Raw genomic sequence first — 27,395 nt, 5'->3', positions numbered from 1 at the left:
AGGGGTTTTTTAATCCTGTCAAGGTAGAACCTGGGCTGTCTCTGTGCACGTCTAAGGAGTGCAGGATACTTTCCCCTTTATTCTGAGGATTAGGGAAGAAGGTTGGCAAATGCATGGATTGGTTTAGAGCCACACTGGACACCACCTTAGGCATAAAGGATGGGTTAGTCCTAAGGGAAACCCTGTCAGCATGGAAAATAATGAAGGGTTTTCCACAGCCATTAGCACCTGTAACTCAGACACTCTTCTTGCTGAAGTTGTGGCTAAAAGCAAGGCTGTTTTTCAAGAGAGGAATTTTAACTCTGTTGAAGCAGCAGGTTCAAAAGTGGGAAGCGTGAGCTTTTCCAGTACAAAGTTAAGGTCCCAGGTAGGAGTGGGTGCTCTCCTAGGGGGCCTTAAGTTGTTAGCCCCTCTCCGGAACTGTTTGATGAGAAGGTGAGAAAACAGAGGTGGCTCAGTATTATAATGAGCTGAGATGGCAGAGGCATGAATCTTAATGGAGGAGAAGGATAGGCCTCTGTGGAGTAGCTCTGCTAGGTAATCCAGGATTAGAGGTAAGGAGGGCACTGCTGTGTCCTTTCCTTGAGACTGGCTCCAACAACATCTTTTCCACTTTTCAGCATAGGATTTCCGAGTACTAGGCCTTCTGGCTTCAAGAATGACGTCCAGCACCTGTTTGAGGGTTGCTGGTGGTGTATTCAGGGGATAAGCCAGGTTGTAAAGGTTTAGGGTTTGGAACTGTGGATGCAAAATCTGTCCCTCCTGCTGAGACAGCAGGGTAGGAGTCTGGCGAAGGTGCCAGGGTAACACTGTTGTCAGACTGCGTAAGAGTGGGTACCAGTGCTGACGTGGCCAGTCTGCGGCAAGAAGAATTGCCCTTGGTCTGTCCTGTTTCATCTTGAGTAGTACTTTTGAGAGGAGGGGCAGAGTGCAAAAGGCATACATTGAGAGGTTTTTCCATTGGAAGGATAGGGCATCCACCTTCCAGGCCCTGCTGTGAGGGTTTCTGGTGCAGAATTTGTTCAACTGGTGGTTCTCGGGGGAAGCAAAGAGGCCCACCTCCGGTGTCTCGCATCTATGGATTAGAAGGTTGAAGGTGCTGGGCTCCAATTTCCACTCATGGGTCTAGAAGATTTCTGCTTAAGTTGTCTGCCAGTGAATTTTGTTTGCCTGGCAGGAATTGAGCTTGTAGATGCACTTAGTTGCTCAATGCTGTGTTCCAAAGGGCCATGGCTAACCTGCAGAGTGGGTAACAATGGGTTCCACCCTGCTTGTTTATGTACCACATAACTGTGGTGTCTGTTTTTATCAGCAGCTGTCCTGGAAGGATTAGGTATTTGAAGGCTGTCAGACCATTCTGTACAGTCAGCATCTCTTTTTGATTGATGTGTAGGAGAATTTGGCCTGAGCTCCAGTGGCCCTGAATGCACTGGCCTGCCATGCGAGCCCCCCATGCATAGCCTGATGCATCTGTTGTCAGGGTTTGGGTGGCGAGGGGTTGAGTGAAAGGCAGTCCCTTGTTGTGGTTGCATGCTTCTGCCCACCGAAGAAACTCTCCCTTAGACGAGGTATGACTGGAATTACTGTTTCCAAGTCTTGAGAATGTCGGCACCAAAAACACCTCGCTGGCCTTGTTCAAGAGAAATCTTGACCAATGGATGGGAGATCGCAGATATACCCCAAGGATTACCTCAGTGTCACTGCTCGACAGAGGCACAGCAAAATAATGGGTATAGTTCCCCATACTAAAGGGGTGGCGTAAGCCACAAAACGATGGGCTAGGCTTGTAAATGCCCTCGGGCAGATAGCCTAGTATGAACCTATGAACCTATGAACCTATGAACTTAAGTACCACTGAAGCTTCCTCATATGCAGTCTTGCATATGGAATTGGCAGAATACATGAAGCCATGAACCCTAGGGCTTGAAGTATTTTCCTTGCAGATAGCAGGGTTCTGGTGGCCATTTGTTTGAAGTAGTTGGTCAGATAGCATTTCTCACTCCAGAAAAACAGGTCTATCTGGGAAGTTGTGTCCAAGCTTGCTCCCAGGAATACAATCTTTTGACTGGGCACCAGGTGCTGAAGTAGCAATTCCTGACTGTCCGCCTGAATCAGGCAATTGTCAAAGTATGGGAACATTTGGATATTTCTCTGCCTGCAATATGCAATGGCTGGAGCCAGGCACTTTGTGAATACTCTGGGTGCAGTAGATAAGCCAAAGGGAAAAGCAGAGAACTGATAGTGCATAGAGCCTGCCCTGAAGCATAGATATTTCCTGCATGACTCCCTTATGGGGATTTGCAGATAAGCTTCTTTTAAGTTTAGAGTGACTAATCAGGCATCCTTGCCTAGCATAGGGAAAAGCTGTTGCAGGGTAAGTAGCTTGAATTTTGGGACCACCAGAAAGGTGTTGAGAATTGATAGATCCAAGATTGGGTGCCAAGAGAAGGCTAAAGTAGAAACCCTGCCCCTTTGTTCTACTGGAACAGGTTGAATAGCTCTGATATTGAGCAGGGAAAGTACTTGCTTTTGAGCCTCTGCTCACTGGTTTGGAGGAAGGTCTGGAAACCTGCTTGGGGTTGGCAGTGAATGGAAGAAGAATCTGTACCCCTGGGATGCAATGTTTAGGATGCATCGGGCCTGAGTAATGGACATCCGTTTTTTTGCATGAAGGGCAAGTTTTTCTCCTAGGGGCACAAGTAATTGGGCAGGGCTGGGAAGGATAATTTAAAAGTCATTGTGAGCTTTTTCTATAAGGAGCGGCTTACCACTCCCTGTTTTTGAGGTGGGAGCACTCCATTGGTTAGATCTCTGCATACCCTGAGACTGTAGTCTGGGTGGCCTGTTTCCCCTGGGTTTGGGCTGAGAAGGCCTGGAAGGGGCTGGAAAGGACCAGTTTTTAGAAGCAAATGCCTACTGAATCTAGGTGGCTGCACTTGTAAGAATTCTTTAATAGTTTTCTTAGATTTAGTTTTTTCTTCCATCTTTTTAAGAACCTCTTCTGCTTTGGTGCCAGACCGTCCTTATTTAAAGGAGCGTCTAGTAATTTTGATTTGACATGATCTGGCAAGGTTTGTTCCTTCAGCCAAGCATGCCTTCTCAGTACAGACCCAGTGACTGCTGCCCTGCAAGATGCTTCTAGGGCATCAAATCCACACTGCAAAGTATGCCTATTAACTTGGTTTGCAGAATGCATTGACTCTTGTAAATCTATTTTCTGCACAGTCTGGAAGTAACCCCATTTTTTGTTTAATTAGTTCCATAATATGTTGCTGGTACTTCAACATGTGAAACTGGCAATTCAATGCCCTGATGGCAAGAGTTGCAGAGGTATATACCTTCTTACCCCATCTGTCTACAGCTCTGGAATCCCTGTCTGAAGGGGTAGGGTTTTTGGCTGTAGTACCTTAATACCTTTAGGTCTCTGGGAAATACTCTCTGAATTCGCAGTAAGATTCTTGAAGAGAAATTTGTGAGAATCCGGTACTCTGTAATACCTGTCAGGTTTTCTAAGGGCCAGAAGTAAAGTGTGTGGAATAAGACTGGATTCCATGAAGACATCATCTACAACATCCAGGACAGGGGGTATAGTTAGAGGCCTGAGCTGAGGTAACTCTAAAAATTCTCTGAGTCATTTTGGACTGAGGGTAGTCCTGGCATTCCCAGCGGAAATGTTATCTTAAAGTATGCAAAGTTTCACCAAAAGAAAAATCCTCTGAAGGGGAGGCAGAGGGAATGGATTCCTCTGTATCTGAATCCTCATAAGTTGATAAGGGCATGTCCTGATGATCAGAAGGGTCAGAGTCATCGACTCCTGGTCTGTAGAATCATAATGAAACTCAGTTCTTTGTCTCTTAGCAGGGGAAGGCTGGCTTCCCCCAATTAGAGTAATAAGGTCTTCAGCCATTCTAAGCATTTGTATTTGTGGCATGGGAGCTTGAGCATGTGCTTTGGTCAGTTTTCTAGGTGTAGTGTGTACTCTGGGCCTAAGAAACTCGGTAGTTTTTGCTAAAAACGAAGTCATCAGTTTAATTCAAACATCAGTAGGTCAGAATACACCCTCAGAAGCCGGTGCCTGCACAGCTGTTACGGACTCATCTAAGGTAGAGACATCTACAGGTTCCATAGTCAAAGAAGCATCTCGTGGCATACCGGACTCTGAATGGGTCTCAGCAGAAGCCTGCAAATCTGTAGAAGCGGGCATCAGGGGCTGAAAAGGTGTCTCACTGAGTACTGGCGGACTGGCGACAAGCTGAAAAGAAGTGTCATCGTCAGTTTTGGACCTATGCTGTCTGTCTCGGTCTTTATCTTTACTTTTTTCAGAAGATAGGTAGTCGGACGGCTTATTGAAGCCATTTCTGAATATGGAGAATGAGAGCGAAAGAATTTAGTGACAAAGATAGCCCGACAACGAATAGTTCGGGTGTTAAATAAGGCACAAAACTGACAGCGAGGGACGTCATGGTCTGGGCCTAAACAAGTGATGCAGTAAGAATGAAAATCTCTGAGTTATTTGCTTTCCACAGGCAAGACAATTGTTAACTTTTTCTGATATCAGTTAGAGCAAGAAAAAAGGATCCCCAACAAGGTACTTAGCTTTAGAAGACTTCAGATTTGAAATTCGAAAAATTAAAATTTCAGGTAGCAGCCAACTGGCACTTGCAAACTGCTTCTGCTTCACACCCCTTGGCAAGAAAGACTGATGTAATGGCATTGGCTGCCTGTTTTATACCCCTGATGACCTGACATCATGGAAGAAGCGACAGCATCCAATGCAGAAATCCCAAGACTCTGGTATTCAGGCCGACTGAAGGCTACCTGCAGGCAGATAACCCAAGTGTGATGACTGCAACAGTGAAACACGAAGAACATCTTCCTTGCACATCAAAGAATAGATCAAATAATGACTCCCACAGGAATGACTGCCTATCTCCAGACTCTTGATATTGCAATAAACAAGCCATTCAAGGTCCATTTGCCCATGGAACTCAATGACTACATTGAAACTAAAATGGAGAGAAATCAGAGTGTAAAGTTTGCAAAGCCTAGCCTGCAAGAGGTAGTGACTTGGGGCCAATGGTTCTATATGAAATGGAGTTGCAAGAAATTCAGGCTGGAATTCTGGGGTTGGAGACTTATAACAATGCTCCAGAAGAAGATGACACGACTGTATTTGAATAACTTTTCTGTTATCAGGGCAACAGAATAGATTGCTTCTGCTTTCAGCTGCCAGCAAGCGCTTTTCAGTTTTTTGACTTTATTATATTAAGGTAATGTTTCATTTTCAAGGGATAATTACAAAATAAGGCCACTAGTTCCCAGACTTCATTTTTATGACTTTCCATCATTCTTCTCTTACAGTTTGGGTAAGGAATAAAGAAAGCATCACCACTTAAAAAGTGGCAGTTATTCACCTGTTTTATTCCCCTCCTCCAATACACATGTATTGAGATTTTTCTGCACTTTAAGCATGAAATATTCCACTGTGAAAGCCAAGGTGTAGATATTCTGAAGTTGAAATATTTGTTGCACTGTTTATGTAGAATTCTTACACAACTGTTAACACTTTACCTAGAACTGTTGCCCAATAATGGAAAAGTACCAAATAGATGTCAATTTGTGTACTTGAATAAATGTCAATTTTTGTACAGGGGGGTATATAAAGCATCCCCTGATAAGCCCCAATGCGTATTTCGGCGGGGGAAAAAGTATAAGACCCAGTCATATTTGTGGGGAAGTACAGTATATATATATATATATATATATATATATATATATATATATATATATATATATATATATATATACACACACACACATACACACACACACACATGTCTATACAATTAGAAATAAAAGCAGATGTGAAATGTGGCTTTGCAAGTAGAAATAGCTGAAAAAGGCTAGAATTTTCCTGTGTTAAAGTGGTGATTAATTGTAAAGCGTATGCCCCCACTTTAAGTTATTAACGTTTAAAAGATCACTGAAGTGACTGAAGAAGTAACTAAGTAAAACACTTTGTTTTTATTAATGTATATAAACTGCATGCTGTATTGTAATTCAATTTTATACAGTGTGCAGGGCAAGGCTATTTTAAATGTGAGACTGGGTGTTTTTTTACCTGTGACTGCTGTATATGTTTAAAGATATTCAAGCAAGAAAGTACTTTTTTCTTAGTTGTAGGATAATCAGGATTTACACTGTAACAAGGTAACAGACTGCAGAAGCAAATTAAAGATAATATAATTTTGTTCTAGGCTGCTGGAGTGGGGATTATATGTAGAATTAAGACAGTAATTTTCCCTGTTATTTTATAGAAGTGGATATCTAGATTAAGATTCTCAGGTTATGGTATAGACAATGCTTATTCACAAAAATAAGATGCCATTTTAAATTAAAATGATGAAAGTCATGGAAAATGAGTATTCTTTCTTATAACTGAAGTCAATAGCTTTTATTAGCAAAGGTTTTCAGTGAGACAAAACGTCTACAGATGCAAGCAGTTAATCATAAGAGGTTTGGACAAGTGTGTTATCTGTGAAATTTGCAAAGATTATTTCATATATCTGCAAAGTCAGTAGCTGTTTATTTTTTACCAACTTTTTCTTGCAGGTGTGAAGTCTGCAGATGCAAGAAGTTAATCACTAAAGGTCTGTTGAGTTAGTTGACTGCACAAGTTATATTACAATTAACATTTAAAAGGTACATTGGCAAGATGTTCAGTAAAAAATAAATTAAATTTAAACTGTGGGAACTGAATAAATTAAAGTAGTAGTTGCCACAACAGCAGCCTTACTATTTTAATGCATTTAATACAGCTGTGCAATTTAGTTTAATTTAAAGGTAATCAGTGCACTTTTTCTTAGGACTAAATGTTAATGTTTACTGAATGCAATCAAGCCATTTTCATATGTGGGAGGGGAATGGAGATAAAAGAACAAACAGCAATAAGTATAAGTAGAAACATGGGCTGCTACATGTGTTTTAGCATGGATAACCCTAAATTTTAGATTAAATAATGTTTGTGTTTGCAGCCATCATTTTGGGGTAGATGTTCTTATCTGCAGACGTAAACTTTCTTTCTTTTTTTGAAAATTACATAGTTGTATGTGTTTCTTCCAAGTTAAAAAGGATACGGTTCTGATAAGCTATTTAGTTTTTTAGTGTTTTTAATGAAACAAAAAGTTTTGAAAAATGAATCATGGGTTCAAATGAGGATGAGAAAAACTTACCACAGATGTTGACACAGCCTGCCAGATATTAATGTTTGCATCTAAACTACAAGTTGAAAATATAGATTCAAAAAACTATCACAATGGCTACTTTGTCCACATTATCATGGAATGTAAATGGCATTACATGTACAGATAGCAAAGAATACCGAATTATATTAAGTGTACGCTGCAAGTAAGAATGTTGCAGGAGATGCATTTAAATAGCAATCATCATTTCAATCTGACAAAGAAAGGTTTCAGGGTGAACATTCAGCAGAATATCTGGAACAAAGAAAAAAGGAATCAATAATACTGATTGCTTGAGGGGCTCCGATAGTGACAGAAGAGGAAAAATGACAACAATGGTAGATCTGTGGTAGCAAGGTATTATTGGCAGGAAAGAAGGATTATGCTGGCATATATTTATATTCCAGCTAAAAAAGTTATTATGGAGCTTAAGAGAATAAGTTTACAGCAGAGAATGTTATTTGTGGATAGGCACTGGAACCTGATTTGCAATACTGAGGATGTATCAGGGAACTTCGAAAAATATAACAATAGAGATTAGATTTTAGAAGAAATATGCAAGAATATTGGGCAATGAAGATGTGAACTCAGTAGAAGAAATTTTGACAATTTATGTCCACCTTCACCTGCCTAGACGCCTCTGTGGTCTCTCTGCACAGTGTGCTTAGCCTCTTGAAACACCAGTAGTACCACACTTGGGCTACCCCCACTGTGCCACCATTTATTCTCAGTTTGGACTGCAGACATTCCTGACGTCCCTCCAACTATCTACAGAGATGCGTCTTCCCTGTAACCTAGTCTTGAAACACCAGTACTACCACTTGGGCTACCCCCACTGCCACCATTTACTTCTCAATTTGGTCTGCAGACATTCCTGACATCCCTCCAACTATCTAAAGAGATATGTCTCCCTGTAATCTATAGTGTAGGTGTCTGCATTCAGCTATCAGCTGTTTTGTTTCTGCTTTCTAAATGTTCTGGGTGACTTCCAGGGCTAGCACACTAGCGGTTGATGGACTCAAAGACATTTCCTTCCCTGTAGTTTGTTCCATTCTTCCTTCCCATAGAATATTTCCCCATAGCAGTTACCCAACCCCAGTGTTTCTCCACTTGTACCACTAGATGGCAGCATAAGTATGCAGTATTTTTAGTAAAAGAGTTAAAAAGTTAAACTGAAAAAGGATTAAAAAGGTAAAACTGATTGTTTTCGGTGGGAATCTTGCCTCTTCCAGCAGGAGCTGGTCAACTCTCCTACGATACCGGGCTCACCCCTTCCAGGAACATGTGCTGACCCCCCCCCCCTTACCCAACCAGAATCTATATCCATTAGGCCGCTCATGCGGTGCCATTTTCTAAGTCCACCTTCACCTTCCTAGACACCTCCGTGGTCTCTCCGCATAGTGTGCTTGCCTGTAAGTCTGAATTATAATGTTCTAGCTGCTAATAAGTCTTATCTCGACTCATAATTACTGAATGTGCTACTGCAATGTTTGTATTTCTGTAATGTGTCTATTTCTGCTTCAAAAATATTGTGTGTGAATTAACACCACTCTTATACAGTGGAACGCATTACTAGGTTGCCTGTTGATAATCTTTATTGCTTTTAAGGAGTGACTTATTTAGGGAACGTTGTTGCCTTTTTTACCGCAGTTGTACTGATAATGTAGTTATTACTGTGTGGGCATTCTCTAACTGCAGTTAAAATAGAGAGACGGCTGTTGCTCTTTGCACACAATTAAAGCTCTGTATCAGTATTCTGCCTAATGTAGGGGATGTTGTTGTCTGTTTGTACTGCTTATCTAGTAATTACTGTGCAGACTTTCTCCAACCCCAATCTCAGTACAGAATCAGCTTTTACAAGCGCACAGTTTAAATGCTGTAGCAGTACCACACTCATTTAGGGGATGATGTTGCCATTGTTACTACTATTGTAATGATTATGTAGTGAGTACTGTATGGGCAATATCAGACTACAACTAAAACAGAGCAACTGTGTTTTACTCACTGCACACAATTAAAACTATCACAACCAGACAGAGGACACAATTGCCTTTCAGCATTAACTGTACTGATTATGGAGTAACTACTGTGAGACCATTCTCCAACTGCAGTTAAAGGTGATTAAGGATTGCTACTCATTGCACACAGTTAAAATGCAGCATCAGCAACGCGTGTTACATCGACTAGAAGCAGGCTGTTTATCAGTTTATGGAAGACATGAACTATGCTTTGAAATGGAGAGAACATCTTATATTTCACACACTGAGCTATTTGTTGTATTAACTGTTAAACTGTTGATAGTGACCTAACTATATTGCAGAGAATGTTTGTTTGTATGCAAAATACTTCACTGTTTGAGCCAGGATTACAGTCAATGCCTTTTGCTTGCATTAATGTATTCAATCTGAACCAGTGCTTCAAGAAAAAGTCTACTGCCTCCCTCTTTTCTCCCTTGATTGCAAGTATTTCATCTCACCTATCTCACTGTCCTTTCGCTATCTTCCCTATCACCCTATCTATCCAGTGAAGTACTCTCTAGTTTCCTCTTGCCTTTCATATGATTCCATCTATCCATCTCTGATAATACTTATTCCCCTTCTTACTAACTTACCTTAGCACCTTTTTTTTTGTTTGTTTTACAGCTTGAAACACCAGTAATACCAATTCGGCTACCCCCACTGTGCCACCATTTACTTCTCAATTTGGACTGTAGACATTCCTGACGTCCCTCCAACTGACGTCCCTCCAACTATCTACAGAGACATGTCTCCCTGTAACCTACAGTGTAAGGGTCTACATTCAGCTATCAGATGTTTTGTTTCTGCTTTCTAAATGTTCTGGGCGACTTCCAGGGCTAGCACACTAGCAGCTTGACCGACCCGAGGACGCCTCCTTCCCTGTAGTTTGTTCCATTCTTCCTTCCCATAGAATATACCCAACCCCAGTGTTTTACCACTTATACCACTAGATGGCAGCATAAGTCTGAAGTATTTTTAGTAAAAGGGTTAAAAAGTTAAACTGAAAAAGTGTTACAAAGGTAAAACGTATTGTTTTTGGTGGGACTCTTGCCTCTTCCAGCGAGGGCTGGGTCTGCTCTGTTCATCCTCACTACACTTGGGCTCACTTCACTCACCTACCCCCATTCCTACCCACCCCTATATCAATTGTATTTATATGTAACCTCGCTACACCCACCACCAATCACACTTCTCCACCTCACCACACGTCCCACACTTCACAATCTACCATATCCATCACCACACCCTCCTAAATACCACCGCTCACACCACACACTCCCTACCTCCAATTACATTACTTCATCTACATACTCCTATTACCAGTTCTCCACTTGCACACATTCCTCTATTCCCAACCCAACTTCATCCCTTTCCCTTACCTCACATCACATCTTAATTGACAAGCTCTACCAATCTTTTGGTATATTACTTACTCTCCCATGGGCACCCCGTGTGCTAACACCTATTCCAACTTGTTTGTTTCAGCATGGGAGCGCAGATGCCTGTTTACTCACCCCTTGTTTGCCAAGATAAAAATCTATAAACGTTTTGTGGACAATATTTTTTTGTTTGGGAAGGCACAGAGAATGATTTTAAAAACTTTCTAAACTATCTTGAAACTACATCTACCTTCCTGCATTTTACCATGGATTGTTCACTTGACACTATAAACTTTTTAGATGTGACACTAAACATCACAGAACATGGTACAATTAATTCTATGCTATATAGGAAACCCACTTGGAGGAATACCCTCCTGACTTTTGACAGTATGCATCCCAGATATGTTTTTCCTGGCATCATTAAGAGTCAATTCATTAGATTAAAAAGACTCTGTAAAGATACATCTACCTTACATCTAGAAGCAGATCGCTTAGAGATACTTTTCAGGGAAAGAGGGTATGATCCAAGCCTAGTCACAACTATTAAAAATAGCATTATTAAAAACACATCGATAGAAAATCAGCATATCCATACCAAGAAAAGAATAGATTCTAATAGACATAATAAATTCGTAGCTGTAACTTTAAATTACACTAGTATTATTAATGACATTAAGAAGATTTTTTACAATAATTGGAAGGTCCTTGTTACAGATCCATTTGTCAATCAAATGGTAGGGGCTAAGCCACATTTCATGTTTAGAAATAGTCTGAATTTAAAACGGCTATTATGCAATGATAAATGCACAGTTCAACCTTCATTATCATCTTTTAGCCATAAGAAAGGCACATTTCCCTGTTACAATTGTAATAGATGTGGTTCTATCTCCAAAAAGTTAGAATTTCAACATCCTACATTGAATTATGTCTTTCAGCCTAAGTTTTTTGCCAATTGTTGCACTAAAAATTTCATCTATCTTGCTACCTGTAAGAAATGTCAAGCGTTTTACGTTGGCCTTACTAAAAGATGTCTAAAAGACAGGATATATGGCCATTTGTATGATATCCAGAAGAAGAATGAATTAAATGCCTTGGCGAAACATGTATTGGAGTATCCTCTCCATGACTTTGATTTTAGGGTACTAGAAATAGTCATACACAATAAAAGAGGTGGAGATAATTTGTTGATTTTGAATAATAAGGAACTAAAATGGATTTTGAGATTGGCTCCACATATACCCCCTGGTATTAATAATCAAGTTTCTATTAAGTCTGTTTTAGAAGCCAGATAGGCTTTTAGTCCTTGATTTTAACCTTTTATTTCCTTATATATTCTGGTTATTGTACAAACACTATTTCTTCAAATGTAAACAAACTCAGTTGATTAATAGTTTTTAACATATATATATTATCAGTATTTATGTACATATTTTTAATATATATTTTATTACATTACATTATTACATTGTTATATTACATCATATTTATATATTTATTCATCACATTTAGTATTCAATGTGGCTATTTAATCACTTATTTATTTACTTATTTATTTATTAATATATTTATTTAATTATACATTGACTCGTTGAAATTATTTATCTGTTCATCTACATATTTATTAAGCATTGAATGTATTTAAATGTATTAATCAACCATCAATTATTTTATTAATTCATTAATTAATTGTTTAAGAATAGCATTCATATAACACTGTAAAATAAGAGTATGTAATTTAATTTAATATAAGATTCTAATGCAGTATCCTTACTCAAACGATTATGTTTTCACAGGTACTTGGCAAGTACATTCACTACATTGCCATAAAACAAGTACTCAATTTAAATTACAGAAGGTTTTTATCAGTTTTCATTTATACTTTTACTTCTATTTCTATTCTGTTTTATTATTAATTTATTGACATTTATTCACATCTATTCATTTACTTATTATTTGCTTTAGTATCATGCTTTAGTTCTGGTTGACAGTAGAATGACTAGTTATAAACAATATTGCCTACTTTAAGATCCTGAGATTCTTTTTGAAATGCCTGCATCAAGCAATAGTATCTAATTAACTAAGTAATTGAACAGTTTATCAGTTTCACTTTGGCGCCCTTTTTCACTTCTTTTTGTATAAATAGAGGCTTTTAAATGTTATATGTACTGTCTGATGAAGCGTAGTGGTAGCTACGCGAAAGCGCTCACAGTTAATAAAGGTTCTTTGCTGTATTCATCCTGGAATATGTGATATTTTTACTGGGAAAGTGAAGTTGTCGTTTTGGTTTCGTTGATTCGAGTACTTTGATTTTTGTGAACATTGAGTTATCTACAGAACTTTCTAACTGCCTTCTACAGTTCCGTGGTGAGAGAGCCTGGTTATCACCACTTACTCTCCCATACAATTATACATCCAAATCTGCCATAGCCTCCTGCACCCTACCTATCCACTACCTCTAAACCACTCTCAAAAACTTGCACCTTAGCCTCATATAGATAAATAAACTCAAGTATGTCTCTTCTCTTCAACATCTTTCTTCTCACATTCACTCTCCAATTCTGTCTCCTGCTTACACTAACTTCATATCATACAACCCATCTTCCAGCCTCACCCTCCTCAACTACATCAACTCACTATCACACCACACCTAGCTACACAATTATCTGCTCTTATATCCAATTAATCTTATACTACAAAAGAATATTATTCTGCTCCCCACACAACACAGCACTATTTCTCACCAAGATCACAAACACATCAACTACACAAAAAAGCCCCTTCTCTAGCTACTTCCCTATTCTCTGTAAATTAACCCTCTGTGGTGATATACACCCAAATCCAGGCCCCACTCCCCTTTCTCATAACTATCCCAGCTACACAAAATGTTTAAACTTTATAACTGTTAATCTCCAAAGCATTAGGAGCAAGAGTCCTCACCTGCATGCATGGCTAGGCCAACACAAACCTGACTTCACTGCCCTCACTGAAACTTGACTAAAGCCAGATATCACAGATTACAAAATTCTTCCCCCAAACTTCTCCTGTCTCAGATCAGATAGACGCCACAAAAAAGGCAATGGCGTTGCTTTACTATACCCAAGCACCTATACAGTCACTCCTTATTCAAAGCCTATTCATCCTTTCCCTTTTGCTGAGCTATTAGTTACTTTCCACAAACTTAACAGAGAAAGCCTTTGCATTATAGTTGTATACATTCCCCCAGGTAACACCTGTCCTATTCTAGAAGACATTCTAGCCTGGACAACCCTCAACATACAAAATGAAACTAACATTCTTGGCAATGTCAATATTAATTGGCTAGGCATCACCAATAAAAAAATCCTCTACAAATATCAACTTCTATACTTACTCCCAACTTATATCTGATATTACTAGAACACACAAAAACAATAAGAAAGGGTCAGCCATGGAATGGATCCTGGTTTCTGAACCCAACAATTTCTCTTCCTCAGGTACTCTGTCAGACAGTATCAGTGACCACTGTCCAGCATTCATTACATGGAAGCCCACCTCTATACCCAGCCCTCATCTATATAGATATTCCAGAGATTTGTCCAATTTCTCCCATGATACCCTCAATGACATACTGCAGAAAACAAACTGGATCCCACTAAAATCTCTTCCACTCAATGAAGATGTAGACGTCTTCAATTCTACATTTCTACAAACCCTACAGTCTTGCCCCCCTCAGATTAAAGCGAGTCAAATCTAAACATGCCTGCTGGCTGTCAAAAGCCACCAAACAACTCATGTCCACTAGGGACAGTGCTTGGAAAACCTGGCAAAAAGACAAAACACACACCAATCTCAATCATTACAAGTAACTTCAAAATCAAACTAAACATTTAGTTGCCAAAAACAAACAATACTTCCTATCTATGCAAGACCAGAATAAACAAAAATCCCCCAAAATTCTGGGGAACCATTAATTTCCTACTCCACCCAGGCACTAACACTCCATGCCCAAACCTAGATAAAACCTCCTCTGAGCTAGATATACTTTTCAATACATATTTTGACACCATCAGCAAACTTAACCACCTTCCCTCACCCATCAACCCAGACACTACAGAACCACCACCATCACACAATCCTTCAACCCCCTACCCTACTTCTCTCCATCACCCATTCCTACATCCATCATCCACAAACATCTCCTGAAACTAAAACCTTGTACAAATGCCCCTGATAAATTACTTTCAGAATACCTAAAAATAGCAACCTCTTCCATCACCTACACTGTCAGCATCCTCCCTCAATAGGTCAATTCAATAATCCTGCATTCCAGACATCTGAAGAAAGCATTTGTTATCCCCCTGCACAAAGGCGGCAATAACTCAGTCATTACAAACTTCCATCCTATAGCTATTCTCTCTCCCATCTCTAAAATACTTGAGAAATGTATCCACAGTCAGCTCCTAAATCACTTAGTAAAACACCAATTAATTTCTCCCACTCAACATGGATTCAGGCCAGGCCATAGCACCAACACTGCCCTTTATTTCCTTTATACATACAGTTAATAAAGCTTGTGATGCCGGCTCCTTAGTCTCAGCTCTCTTTCTTGATCTTTCTAAGGCATTCAACACCATTTCACATAGTCTACTAATTACCAAACTCTCTAAACCTAGGATTATTCTCCCACCCTTCAATGGTTTACCAACTACCTCAATAACAGGCAGCAATCCACCAAATGGCAACACCCCTCCTCGCCTTTCATCCCTACAATGACAGGTGTTCCCCAGGGTTCTATACTGGATCCCCTCCTTTTCAGCATATTCATCCACAACTTCCATCAAACTCTTAACACACAGTGTCATCATCCAATATGCTGATGACTCAACAATAATTTGCTCGTCAAAATCTGTCACCAAATTACAGCATCTGACCCAAGAAGCATTCAACTCTACTAAGGTCTGCATGTCCAAGAATCACCTAGCCCTTAACCCCAATAAAACTAAACCCCCTATTAATTACTCCCTCAAAAACTAGCCATATCGACAAATCTCTATTTACTGTCACTTCCCAAAACAATACTGTCTTAGAAGTTGTCCCTAGTACAAAATTGCTAGGAGTCATCATCTATGACAATTTAACTTTTGACCTTCATATCCAAAATAACATCAAGAGGACAACATAAAAAGCTTGGCGCCCTAAACTCCTTACTCAGTCTCTCCACCTAAAAGGCCCTAGCCTCTTCAGTTCTTCTCCCTACTCTGCTGTATGGTGCCCCCATCTTCAACAACCTACAATCCTCTCTAAAAAAGTAAGCTCGACTCCTGCTACAATAAAATCGCCAAATTTGCTACAAACTCAAAATACACTGCACACCACTGCATTGCATCAATTCAATTGGCTACAATCTCCCCACCACTTTACTTGCTTACAATTAACCACAGCCCACAAGTTAATCCTCCAACCAGAAAGCTGCCCTTCCGTCATCCATACTGACCACATACCATCTCACTCGCCACCTCAGATCAGAAAACAAAATGTTACTGTCTATAGAGAAACCCAAACTCTCAGCTGGCCAATGCTATATTCCTTTGCTGCCTCCAAGCTATGGAACACTCTTCCTCCCTCTCTCAGAATTATCAGCAATCATGCCTTCTTCAAAAAGTCCTTAAATGTACATCTCCTCTCACTGGATATGCTCCTGTACCCCACCTAAACACACCTGATATTTCCACTCTAGGTCCCTATCACTATCAACCTTCTTTAATATTTTCTTCAACTCTTGTCTACTACCTTCCTGTTTCACTCTCCCATCTACTTCATACTTCTAACTCAGTCTTTTTCCTCTTGCTTTGTACTTGTATATCTATACCCTTGTGCTTCTAGCCCCACACTACTATATGCCTATACTCTTGCACATAACCCATATACTTCTGCATCCTTCTTTCCTGCTCACAACTGACATCTATTTACTTTGCCATATCTACTATCACATCATCACACTGTACCTCTTTTACCATCTCTCTCTTCCACATATCTACCTCCCACTTTACATTCATCCAATGTACTTCTTTTCTCTCTAACAGACTTTTGTTTGTAGTCAACATGCTTATAGTTACTGTGCATTATCTATGTTACACATATGCTTTTTACACTTGCTTTGTAAATATTTTCTAAGTATCAGCATGGTTTCATTTGTATTTTATTATCTCTTGTATATAATATAGCGATGCTTTGTATACTGTGGAGCTTTTCTCCCCGGGCCTTCACTGAAAATGGGCTCTTCATAGGCCCAGTGGACGTTCTCAGTCAACAAATGCAATAAATAACTAAATAAATAAATGCATTATTCTCCAAGGTACAATAACTGGTCTAGACTAGATAGAAATTATATTTCACAGGATAATGTGCGTTTAATTGAAAACTCTGACACACACATCCAATAACAACTGCAGATCATTCACCAAGAAAAATATAATAAAGATTCAGGACAATGAAGTTACTGATGCATTAGTGCTTTCCTACATATCTATTAAAGAAAAGGGAGTTTAAGGAATGAGTAGTAGAAATAATTTAAAAGTTATTAGGTTAGAGGAAGATAAGACTGTCCAGCCCTAAAATGTACACTACAAGCTTATATACTCACCAGAAAACTCTGATCTGCTAATAGACAACTTATTCACATACACAAAAACAATAAAAGAGCTGGTGAGAGTCTCTACTCCTATGCCATAGTTAAAATTTTGAACAGCTTACCAGACAATATCATTAGTACTGAAAACTGCAAACTTACACTAAAAAAACACTTCAACTCCTGGACCTGCCCATGCCTAACAACTAGTTCCTAACTTACCCCTTCCTATGGGTTTCTCTTTCTTCCCTCCATTATCCTTCATATTCCTTCTCTCTTTTCTCTGCATATCCCTCAATGTGTTATAGGCTGAGTTCCTTCAGCCTATAACACAGCATCCCTCAAACAGAAACTAACCACATCACTCAAAGAAACAATAACTAAAACCCCTCTTCTACTTCTTCTGCGTCACTTAACTCAGTAAACCCTAATAACCTATATAACAACTTATAACTCTGGAATCATAGATAAACTTACCAAGCTGGGCACAAATCCCTGTGTCACTTGGATTGCCAACTGCCTTACTGACAGAACCCAGACTGTAAAAGTAGCCGACTCCAAATCCAGTTCCAGAAAAGTGACAAGTGGAGTACCTCAGGGTTTAGTCCTGGGACCGCTCTTGTTTGACATCTACTTCTCTTTTTTTTTTTTTTTTTTCAAAACAGGTTTATTGTTTTAACATATAAGAGAAATATCATAACAATTGTATACAAGTAATTAAAAATAGGTATTATTATAATATTCAACAAAACAACTAAAGTATTTACAAAGACATCCACTACAATCAGATCAATTAAACTAAAATACCATGCTATTGAAATTAAAATTTTGTAAATTATCCCATACAATAAAATAAGATGTTTTTCTATTTGTTCTAGTACTAATTGTGTTTATTTCCATATGGCACACTATATTCATAACATTTTTAAATTCATTAAACGAAGGAGGTGTATCTGAAATCCAATTTCTAGTTATTATTTTCCTAGCCACTGCTAGAATAGACCATAACAAGGGAAGCTTAACCTTTTTAACACTTTGAGGTACAGGTGTGTTGAATAATATAAGAGATTTAGAAATAATGAAATTATCTGTAAAAAGAGCCTGCAAAAATTCATTAATTGACTTCCAGTATTCTTTCAACTTTATACAGTCATAAAACATATGAGCCCAGTCAGCATTAATTTCTACATTACATCTCTTACATAGATTATCTTTATTATTTATTTTATTCATCATCAAAGGTGTATAAAAAGATCTATGTAAAAATTTCCATGTATAAAGTCTCCAGACAATGGAAGACGTAGTTCTATAAGCAGATTCCAATATATATTGTTTATCTTGTTAATTTGGTGGGTCCCATTAATAGAAGTGAAATAATTCCAGTATGAATCTACACTGTAAAAAGTTTCTTGTCTGATCTTTATGTATGTATGAAAGTTTACCCTTATCAGAAACTTTATGTTGTAAATTTAATATCAAGTAATCAATCAGTGTTGGAATAGATTCTTTAACAGTTATAGACATTAAATCTATTTTATTAATGAGATGTTGTCTAAAGGTCTGAACCTCTAACCAGCAAGTTTCTCTTAGATCAAATTCTTGTTTTAAGAAATCTAGATTTTTAACTTTATTATCAGATATCAACTGATACCAGTACTTTAGATCATTATCTATAGCTAAATGAGTTCCTTCAGAAGTAGATGACAAAAGCATACCCTGAGTATACATTATAGGAAATGCAATAAAATTCCATTCCCTATACTTAGGGTGCATGAATATAAAGTTACGATTAATAATAATATTTAATGGGTAACAAACCATATGTTTAGGTGTAATAGGTGAAGTACAAAATTCCTTTAGTAGCCATAACATGGAGTTATTTACAATCATATTTTTATGTGTTAAGGAGATTTTCATGAAGTGTATACTAATTAGCTCCCAATAATCTTTCCATTTTGTGACATATGACTGATCTATTAATAAAGTAATAACTTTTACAATAGAAGAGATAGTATATAAATTAAAGTCTGGAAAAGAAATACCCCCTTGAGACCAGCTATTAGTATGTTTCTTTAATGCAATCCTAGGTCTATAAGGTGCCCATAAGAAATTTAACATTATTGTGTTCAGTTTCTTGATAATTATTTTTGTAGGTGGAAGTATTATTGATTGTATTAAGTATAAAATCTTGGGGAATATTTTCATTTTAATAATTGTAAGTCTCTCCTCCATAGTAAAAAACATATTATTCCAGGTATTAAAAAGATTTTGTATATTAAGAAAACAGATATTATAATTATTATATATAATAGATTTAATATCTTTAGATAGTATTATACCTAAATAAGTTATCTGACCTGAATTGGGTACATATTTAGTAAAATCACTAATGAGAATATTTTTTCGTGTATATATAGGTAGTATTTTAGTGTTTTCTTCATTGAATATTAAACCAGAAATACTTTTAAAATTCATCATGTTATCAAATAGAGACTGTATAGAAGAATTAGATCCTGCTGATGTAATTAGAACATCATCTGCAAAAAGTTGAATTTTGGATGTTGTATTTTCATCTATTTCAAAACCCTCTATGTCAGTACTGTTTCTGATCGAATTAGCCCAAGGCTCCATTACTAAAGTGAATAATAGTGGAGAAAGTGGACATCCTTGTTTTGTACCTTTGAGAATGGGTATTTTTTGTGAAACATATGTTCCTACCTTAATATAAGCCAACGTTCCTTTGTATAAATGTTCAATTAGATTTACAAATGCATCCGAGAAGTTTGTGCACTTCATTAAGGTAAACAGATAGTCCCAACTTACTGAATCAAATGCTGAACTTATATCAAGACTAATAAGTGTTAAATCTTTCTTTTTCCTATTTGCAAAATCTATTAATGTTAAAGTTCTTCTTATATTATCAAAAGTATTTCTATTTACAATGAAGCCTGTCTGATCTATATCTATAATGCCGGGAATGATTGTCTTCAATCTATCAGCAAAGATATTCATAAACATTTTATAATCAACATTAAGTAATGAGATGGGCCGATATGAAGAACATCTAGTTAGATCTTTATTAGGTTTTAAAATTGGCGAAATAAATGTATATTGCCAAGATGGGGGGGCTATTAACTCAGTTTGGGCCAAAATAAAAACCTTATGCATTAATGAATATGTATTTTTAGAAAGGATTTTATATATCTCTGGTATAATACCATCATTACCCGGTGCTTTGTTTGATTTAAGCTTATTTATTTGTGTAATAACTTCTGTATATGAAATACTCTTGTCCAATAGTTTAATCTGTTGTTTATTAAGCTTTTTATTCATATTTGTGGTTATAAACTCCTTTATTTTATCTTTAGGTTCCATGTTAATATTATTATGGTTAATTTTGTGAAAGTGATTTCTAAATTCATCTAGTATTTCTGGTATACTAGAAACATTCTTCTTTTTCCTTAGAGAAAATATTTCTTTGATATAGTTTTGTTTATTCAACCTTTTTGTTTTATTTTTAAGTCTATGTAAGTATTTGGGGCTTATTGAATAAGACAAAAACTTGTATTTCTCTAAAGTTATTTTAACTTTGAGTTAAAATTTCTTTGTATTTCTCATTTAGTTTATTTCTTCAATAACTTTCTTGTCCATAATATTTTCTTTATTATTATGTTTATAAGAGTCTAATTTACTTTGAATATCTAACAATTCCTTATCCCAAGATTTCCTTTTATTATTATACCATCTGATACTTTGTCCATATAGATATGATTTTAAGGCATCCCAAACATAAACAATGGAGACTTCAGGAGTGTTATTTATGTCTAAAAAATGTTTTACTTCTGAAAGTATATATTCTTTATAGTCTTTTAGTTGAGTTAAGTATGCTGGTATCCTTTTGATCTGAACAGTATGAGTATTTTTTATCATGAATTCAAAAACAATTGAATTATGATCAGATATAGGACATGAAATGGTTTTGGAATTAATTAAATCTGTTACCATCTGGTTAGAAATAAAGACCCTATCTATTTTTGAATAAGTTTTGTATCCGTTAGAAAAAAAGGTGTATGGTAATGATTTTGAATCTGATTATTAATATCATTCAAATGATAAGAATTAGCAAAATCCTTTAAATGTTTTGCATTAGATGTAATTCTTCTCTTTCCTATAGTGGTAGTATCACTTTCATGTAGTATACAATTAAAGTCACCAGCTAAAATAATATCTCCTATAGAGAATGATATGATCTTATCAAGATGATGTTTCACTGTATTAATACCAATTCCAGGTATCCAATATACATTAATTAAAGTGTAAGTCTTCCCATTAATTTGTATTGTAACCATACAAAACATTCCTTTGTCATCCTGATAAGACTTAATGGTTTTAGGAATGGGCATACTTTTATTCCATAAAATAGCCACTCCTCTTTTTTTCTGAGTGTGCTCTGAACTAACCAATACTGTATATTTGTTTGTGGCTAGTTTATCAATATCTTTTTACAAGAGATGGGTTTCTTGTAGGAAGACTAAGTTGGCTTTTGTAAATTAATGTATCTTATTAGGCTTGCCCTTTTACATGGATTATTCAATCCATTAATGTTTAAAGAAATTCCTTTTAAAGATGTCATTTGGCATTTTTAAAACTTAAGAATCTTATGATCAAAATAACAAATAACAAGATAAGTAATGTTACATCTCCTCCTTTAGGTGTACCTTTAAATATAGCTGTATTTATTGAATCTCTTATGGGATTTCGTATAGGATTCAATTTTGTTTGTAGTGACAATGAATGTACAAAATATATTGTGGATGTCAAAACTATATACAAATAACAATGAACAAGTGAAAATAATGTAAGGATTAAACCTTGCATCCAGCCTGGAGTTATAAACTCCAACTTAGAGTAGTATTTACCACTCAAGTTAACCCCTACCCTAAGCAGCAGTACGTCAGCTACCACCTTATCAATTTAATACTAGTTATATTTAACTGAAGTTAACAGTTTTCAATTCAATTATCTAGCAAGACAAGACTACACATTTGGTAAAACAGCATCATATAAACTAAAATAAACCTTTTTTTTTTTTAAACTGTTCATACTACTATATACATCCATGTAATATAAAACACTTGTATTCAAATAGCATTCAAATAATCTTGATGTTAGAAATCAAGAGGAGAGAAAAATAAGTTCTAACATTCATTTAAATCAAAAACTTTGGCTAATATGATTCAGACATTACATATATTAGGATGCTTCTATTTTCTGTCATGTAAATACAGTTAACTGCTTCCAAAAAAAACCTTGAATTGCTTGTATATGAGCATTTACTCAAACTCATTATTGCCAATAGAATAAAATATTGTATTCATAGAAATTGTTATAAATCCTACTTCATAGTTAAGCAGATTCTCAGAAACATTTATATACATATCTATATACACACATATACACACACACACATATATACATATATATATATATATATATATATATACATATATATACACACACACATACACCCATACACACACATATATATATATATATATATATATATATATATATATATATATATATATACACATACATATATATATACACATGCATACACACACACACACACACACACACACATACAAACACATACACACACACATATATATATATATATATATATATATATATATATATATATATATATATATATATATATCTGATCTCACTGAGTTGTATCTTTACTGAGCACCATCTTACATTGCTGTCCCTTCAATAAATCTGTCTGCTTTATACAAAATAATGCACAGCAAACACATTTTAGTAACCAGATTTTACAAACATGCTATACTACTGCTTTAAAATATATCACATGACAATTTCTTCCAGTATAGAGTTATAAAATTATTTATGCTTGTCAATCAGATGAATTAAATGAGTTATAGTAATGTATATGTTTGGGACATAGGTTTTTAACACATATTAATATGCTATTCCTGTATCTGTGATGTGTCAGTGTGATATCTAGGTCAAAGGTGAGACCAGCTGCTTTCAGCTTCTCTGTGAGAATTCTGAGAGTTGAAGCTTTTGAAGTAGCTCATGGACACTGTGCATGAGACAGCCCACATCCCAGATGACATCTACTTCTCTGAAGTACAGGCTAACACTAAGGGACTCTGGCTAGCAAAGTTCGCAGAAGACTGCAAACTGGGAGCCATTATTGAATCTCCAAATTATGTGGATATTCTACAAAAGGGCCTTACAGAAACAGATGCCTGGTGCCAGAGCCATGGGCTCAAGCTTAATGCCAAGAAATGTATAGTTATCCCCTTTGGGAAAATCCATGTACCCATGAATTACCACATAGGTGGCAGTACACTATACACCAAAAGTGTGATGAGAGACTTAGGGACACAGGTGGACAGTGGTCTCACCTTCGATAACCACAACAGTCAGGAAATCCTTCTATGTGGCACACCTCATCACTAAGGGCTTTTCATACAGAAAAAAGGTCATTGTTCCACTGTACTCATCCCTCATTAGACCCATTATAGAGTAAAATGCCCAGTTTTGGTATGGACCTCACAAGACATCTGGAACAGCTGGGAAGGCCGCAGAAATACCTCACTAAATGAATCATAGGCCTAAAGCAGATGCCCTATGCTGACCATCTAAAAAAAAAACTCCAGCTATACTCTGTGGCATATTGTCTACTCAGAGGTGATCTCTGCTTAACATACAAGGCCATGTCAAACCCTGAGCTGTTGGACATGCTCCACTTAAAGAAATCCCAATCCCTCGGAGCCACACGCTCAGGGATCTAAACCTCATCATCACAATGAACAAAGCATGCTGGAGGGATAGGTTCCTGACCCAGAGACTCCCCATACTCTGGAACAGACTGCACATACATGTCAAGCAGAGAGCCTCCTTGGCACTCTTCAAAAGGAACCTTGACGATTGGATGGGAGATAGGAAATTCACCACGGGGATCACATCAGTCGCCCTGCTAGACAGGGGGCCAGGGAAGTAAATATTGTGGGAAGAAATATCCAGGAAATTGTTATAGCTAGGGTTATATAGGCCCTAGGGCAGATAGCCTTGTACCAACCTATGAACTTTATTCCTCCATCATTAACTCTTAAACAAAAATGTCACTAATCATTTGATGTGCCATTTGAATCTACCATCAATATACAACGTATTGTCCTAGTATCTACGTTTGTAAAAATATCCAAATGTGCACAACTTATAACTATGTATAAACCTAGAATTTTGTCTAATATGTGATATTACTGTTATTAACTGCTGTGGTTTGTATTTCGCACGTGTCTGGAGTTTTTCTTCCCGGGCCTCTGCTGAAAATGGGTTTCTGACCCAGTCAGACTTTCCCGGTCACTAAATGCCAATAAATAAGTAAATGAGGCTTAGCAATTAAGATCTTTCTAAAATTGTTTGTTTTAAAAAGGATTATGATGGACAATTATTTTAGCAAAACTCAGCAACAGTTGAGAAACATTCACAGTCAACAAATATGTAAAATTAAAAAAATAAACACTTGCATTCAAGAAAGTTATGATTTATTTAATTGAAAATTATTTTGTACTGCTATATAATATAGGTTATAAGTCCCTTAGTTGATAGGATCCCTTTAATTTCTAATATTCTGACTAACCTGAGTAGGACTTGTAACTTCAGACTTATTTGTAGAGTTCTGTTCAATGATGGTTTGCTTTTCCAAGGAAATATTTGTTCCCTTGAAACTTGGCAATTTATCCTGTACAGAAGACAAATATAAACAAAGTTTCAGTATATAGCTTCACTAACATTTATTATATCTACCCATTTCTTTTAGACAAACCTTACCAAGCAGGCACATCAGCAAAATCAGTTCAGAGAACTTTAACTACTATTGCTAGAAAACTAAAATTGTCATTGCAAAATAACATTTCTCATTCAAGAAAATAAAATCTGTTGCATTGTTTTTGTGAAAAACTCTTAAGGGCAGCACAGTGAGATGAATTTATACCTCACATCAGTAGGTTCTCCGATTCGGTTTTTAGCTGAGGTACCTTCTGTGTGGCATATGGATTTTCTCAGGGTATTGCAATTTCCTCCCACATCCAAAAAAAATGCTTTAAGTGGACAGATGACTGTAAATGGTGCATGATTGTTATGTGCGTATGTGTATGTGTCATACAGAACAAAAGCCTGGTAATCTGCATCCATTCCTGTTTCCCTAATAAACTCTGTGGCTGCTGTTGGCTGTTCATGGGGAGATTGTAGTCAGATGCGACAAACACTGAATCCATAAACCTCTAATTAACCTGCTCAGCTACAGTCTGGTATAACACTGGGGGCTAAGCGGAGCACTGTAGGTGAAACACACATCTATGTTATAGAAAGTAAAACTGGGTATACTGCTTGTGTGTGTGTGTGTGTGTGTGTGTGTGTGTGTGTGTGTGTGTGTGTGTGTGTGTGTGTATTTCTTTCTCTGCGTTTTCTTCTAATGCATGGTGGGTTAAGGTGGGAATTACTGTGGTTTACAAGCAGCAGAGGCCTCGATATCATTATGATTTGTGACACGTACACTCAAGACAAACAATAAGTAAAGCTACTGCACACAGCAAAAGGCTATTCCAGAATGGGAAGGGAAGGATGTCTATCGGCATTTTAGGTATCAGCTGGCTACTGTTCTGAAATCAACACTTCACAAATGTAGACAACTTGGATGCAGTGCAAAGGCCAAAAAGCACAGTGGTACGGGTTTAAATGGAAAATGTGTGTGTAATATAATGTGATTACATTGAAAACTCACAAGGCAAGCATTTGTCTAGTTGCTAATATACTTCTTTCAGACAGTTAAATCAGACACTTTTAGACTGAACTAGGACCAAATAGAGGAAAAAACAAAATAAAACATGTATGGTTTGTAATGACTGCAATGTGTTTAAACAGCTTACACATGACACAGATAATGAAAACCTAAACAAACATTTCAGTCATCATCATATATATTTACAATTACACAGCAACCATCATCAAGTTGTATATAATTATATATAGAAGTACAGCAGAGGAATACATATTTACACAGCAATTTAACACTGTAAATTTTGCAGGAGAGCTAAGTAAATTAACATACAATGCCATGTGTGGGCTGGAGTTTTAATGAACTTCCTGTTTTAATTTCTCAAAGTTCTGAGTGATGGAAATGGACCACCATTCTTAAGTCATGGTACCATTAAAATTCATGAGATTACTATTGCTTTAGATTTTGACAACTGGCAAGATTACTCTTATCACCAGCCGTTTTCCCAGAATTGGCTCCTTCTGTAGCTCATATGGGTTTACATATGATTGTAAAGTCTTCACTAGTCCTATTGTTGCTAGTACTATGGGACATTTCTGGGTATCTTCTATATTACTTTTGTTTCTGCTTGCAAGTCCTGGTGATTTATAAATGTAGGTCTCACAGATTAATGCTGCTTTTTTCTTTTCTTCTTGGACTACTATATGTGATTTGCTTGCATCTATTTTTGAACTGTTGGTAATGGGAGAGGCTATCTGATATGACCTTCAGCACAGTAAGCAATGCTGTGTTTTATGTCTCCAATCCTTCTCAGGTACCTCTATACTGAAGTGTTTGCAGAATCCCCATGCAACAGTACTGCCTTTCAGTATACAGACCTCCAGCCAAGAGTGTATCACACCCAGCAACATAATGTGCAACAGTATTTAGTTCTGTTTTACAGAATCTGCATTTGTCTTTTTTTCTTCCACATTCACTAAAGAGTTTGTAAACCAATGTGCATTCCGCCCTCTATCTTGGGGGGGGGGGGGGTCATTATCCTTTCATCTTTTGGTTTAAATTCATTTCTCCCTAATTATTCCTGCACCAAATGTTATTCAACACATTATTGTTTCAGAAGTTCTCTAGGCTTGCCAGTATTTGGGTAGATTTTAATTTTCATTTCCCTTTCTTGTGGTCCCTTTCTTTGTATTCTTCGGCACTTTCAGTCGCTGTCCGATTCATGTCTGCCTCTAGTTTGATTTCCATTCTTATTCTTTACTAAAATTTGATTTGTGTCTTTTGGCTTTTCCCGGTTAGGGGTCGCCACAGCAGAACTCCAGTCCGCTACTG

At 37.0% G+C, this 27,395-nt stretch overlaps 1 protein-coding gene across 1 annotated transcript in view; it reads right to left on the bottom strand.

The window, feature by feature from the left end:
- Positions 1–27,395, bottom strand: part of POF1B (POF1B actin binding protein) — a 1,182,022-nt gene that overhangs the window by 854,942 nt on the left and 299,685 nt on the right. The window contains exon 5 of the mRNA XM_044057755.1: positions 24,927–25,028. Within this exon, the coding sequence (XP_043913690.1) occupies positions 24,927–25,028 (102 nt within the window). The remainder of the gene's footprint in view (positions 1–24,926; positions 25,029–27,395) is intronic.

The sequence above is a fragment of the Protopterus annectens genome, chromosome 15.part0 (genome assembly GCF_019279795.1).
Source record: "Protopterus annectens isolate FY-2018-M chromosome 15.part0, PAN1.0, whole genome shotgun sequence".
Classification (NCBI taxonomy): Eukaryota; Metazoa; Chordata; order Ceratodontiformes; family Protopteridae; genus Protopterus; species Protopterus annectens.
Note: the sequence above shows the minus strand (reverse complement) of the source record. Positions and strands in the feature narration are given on the sequence as shown.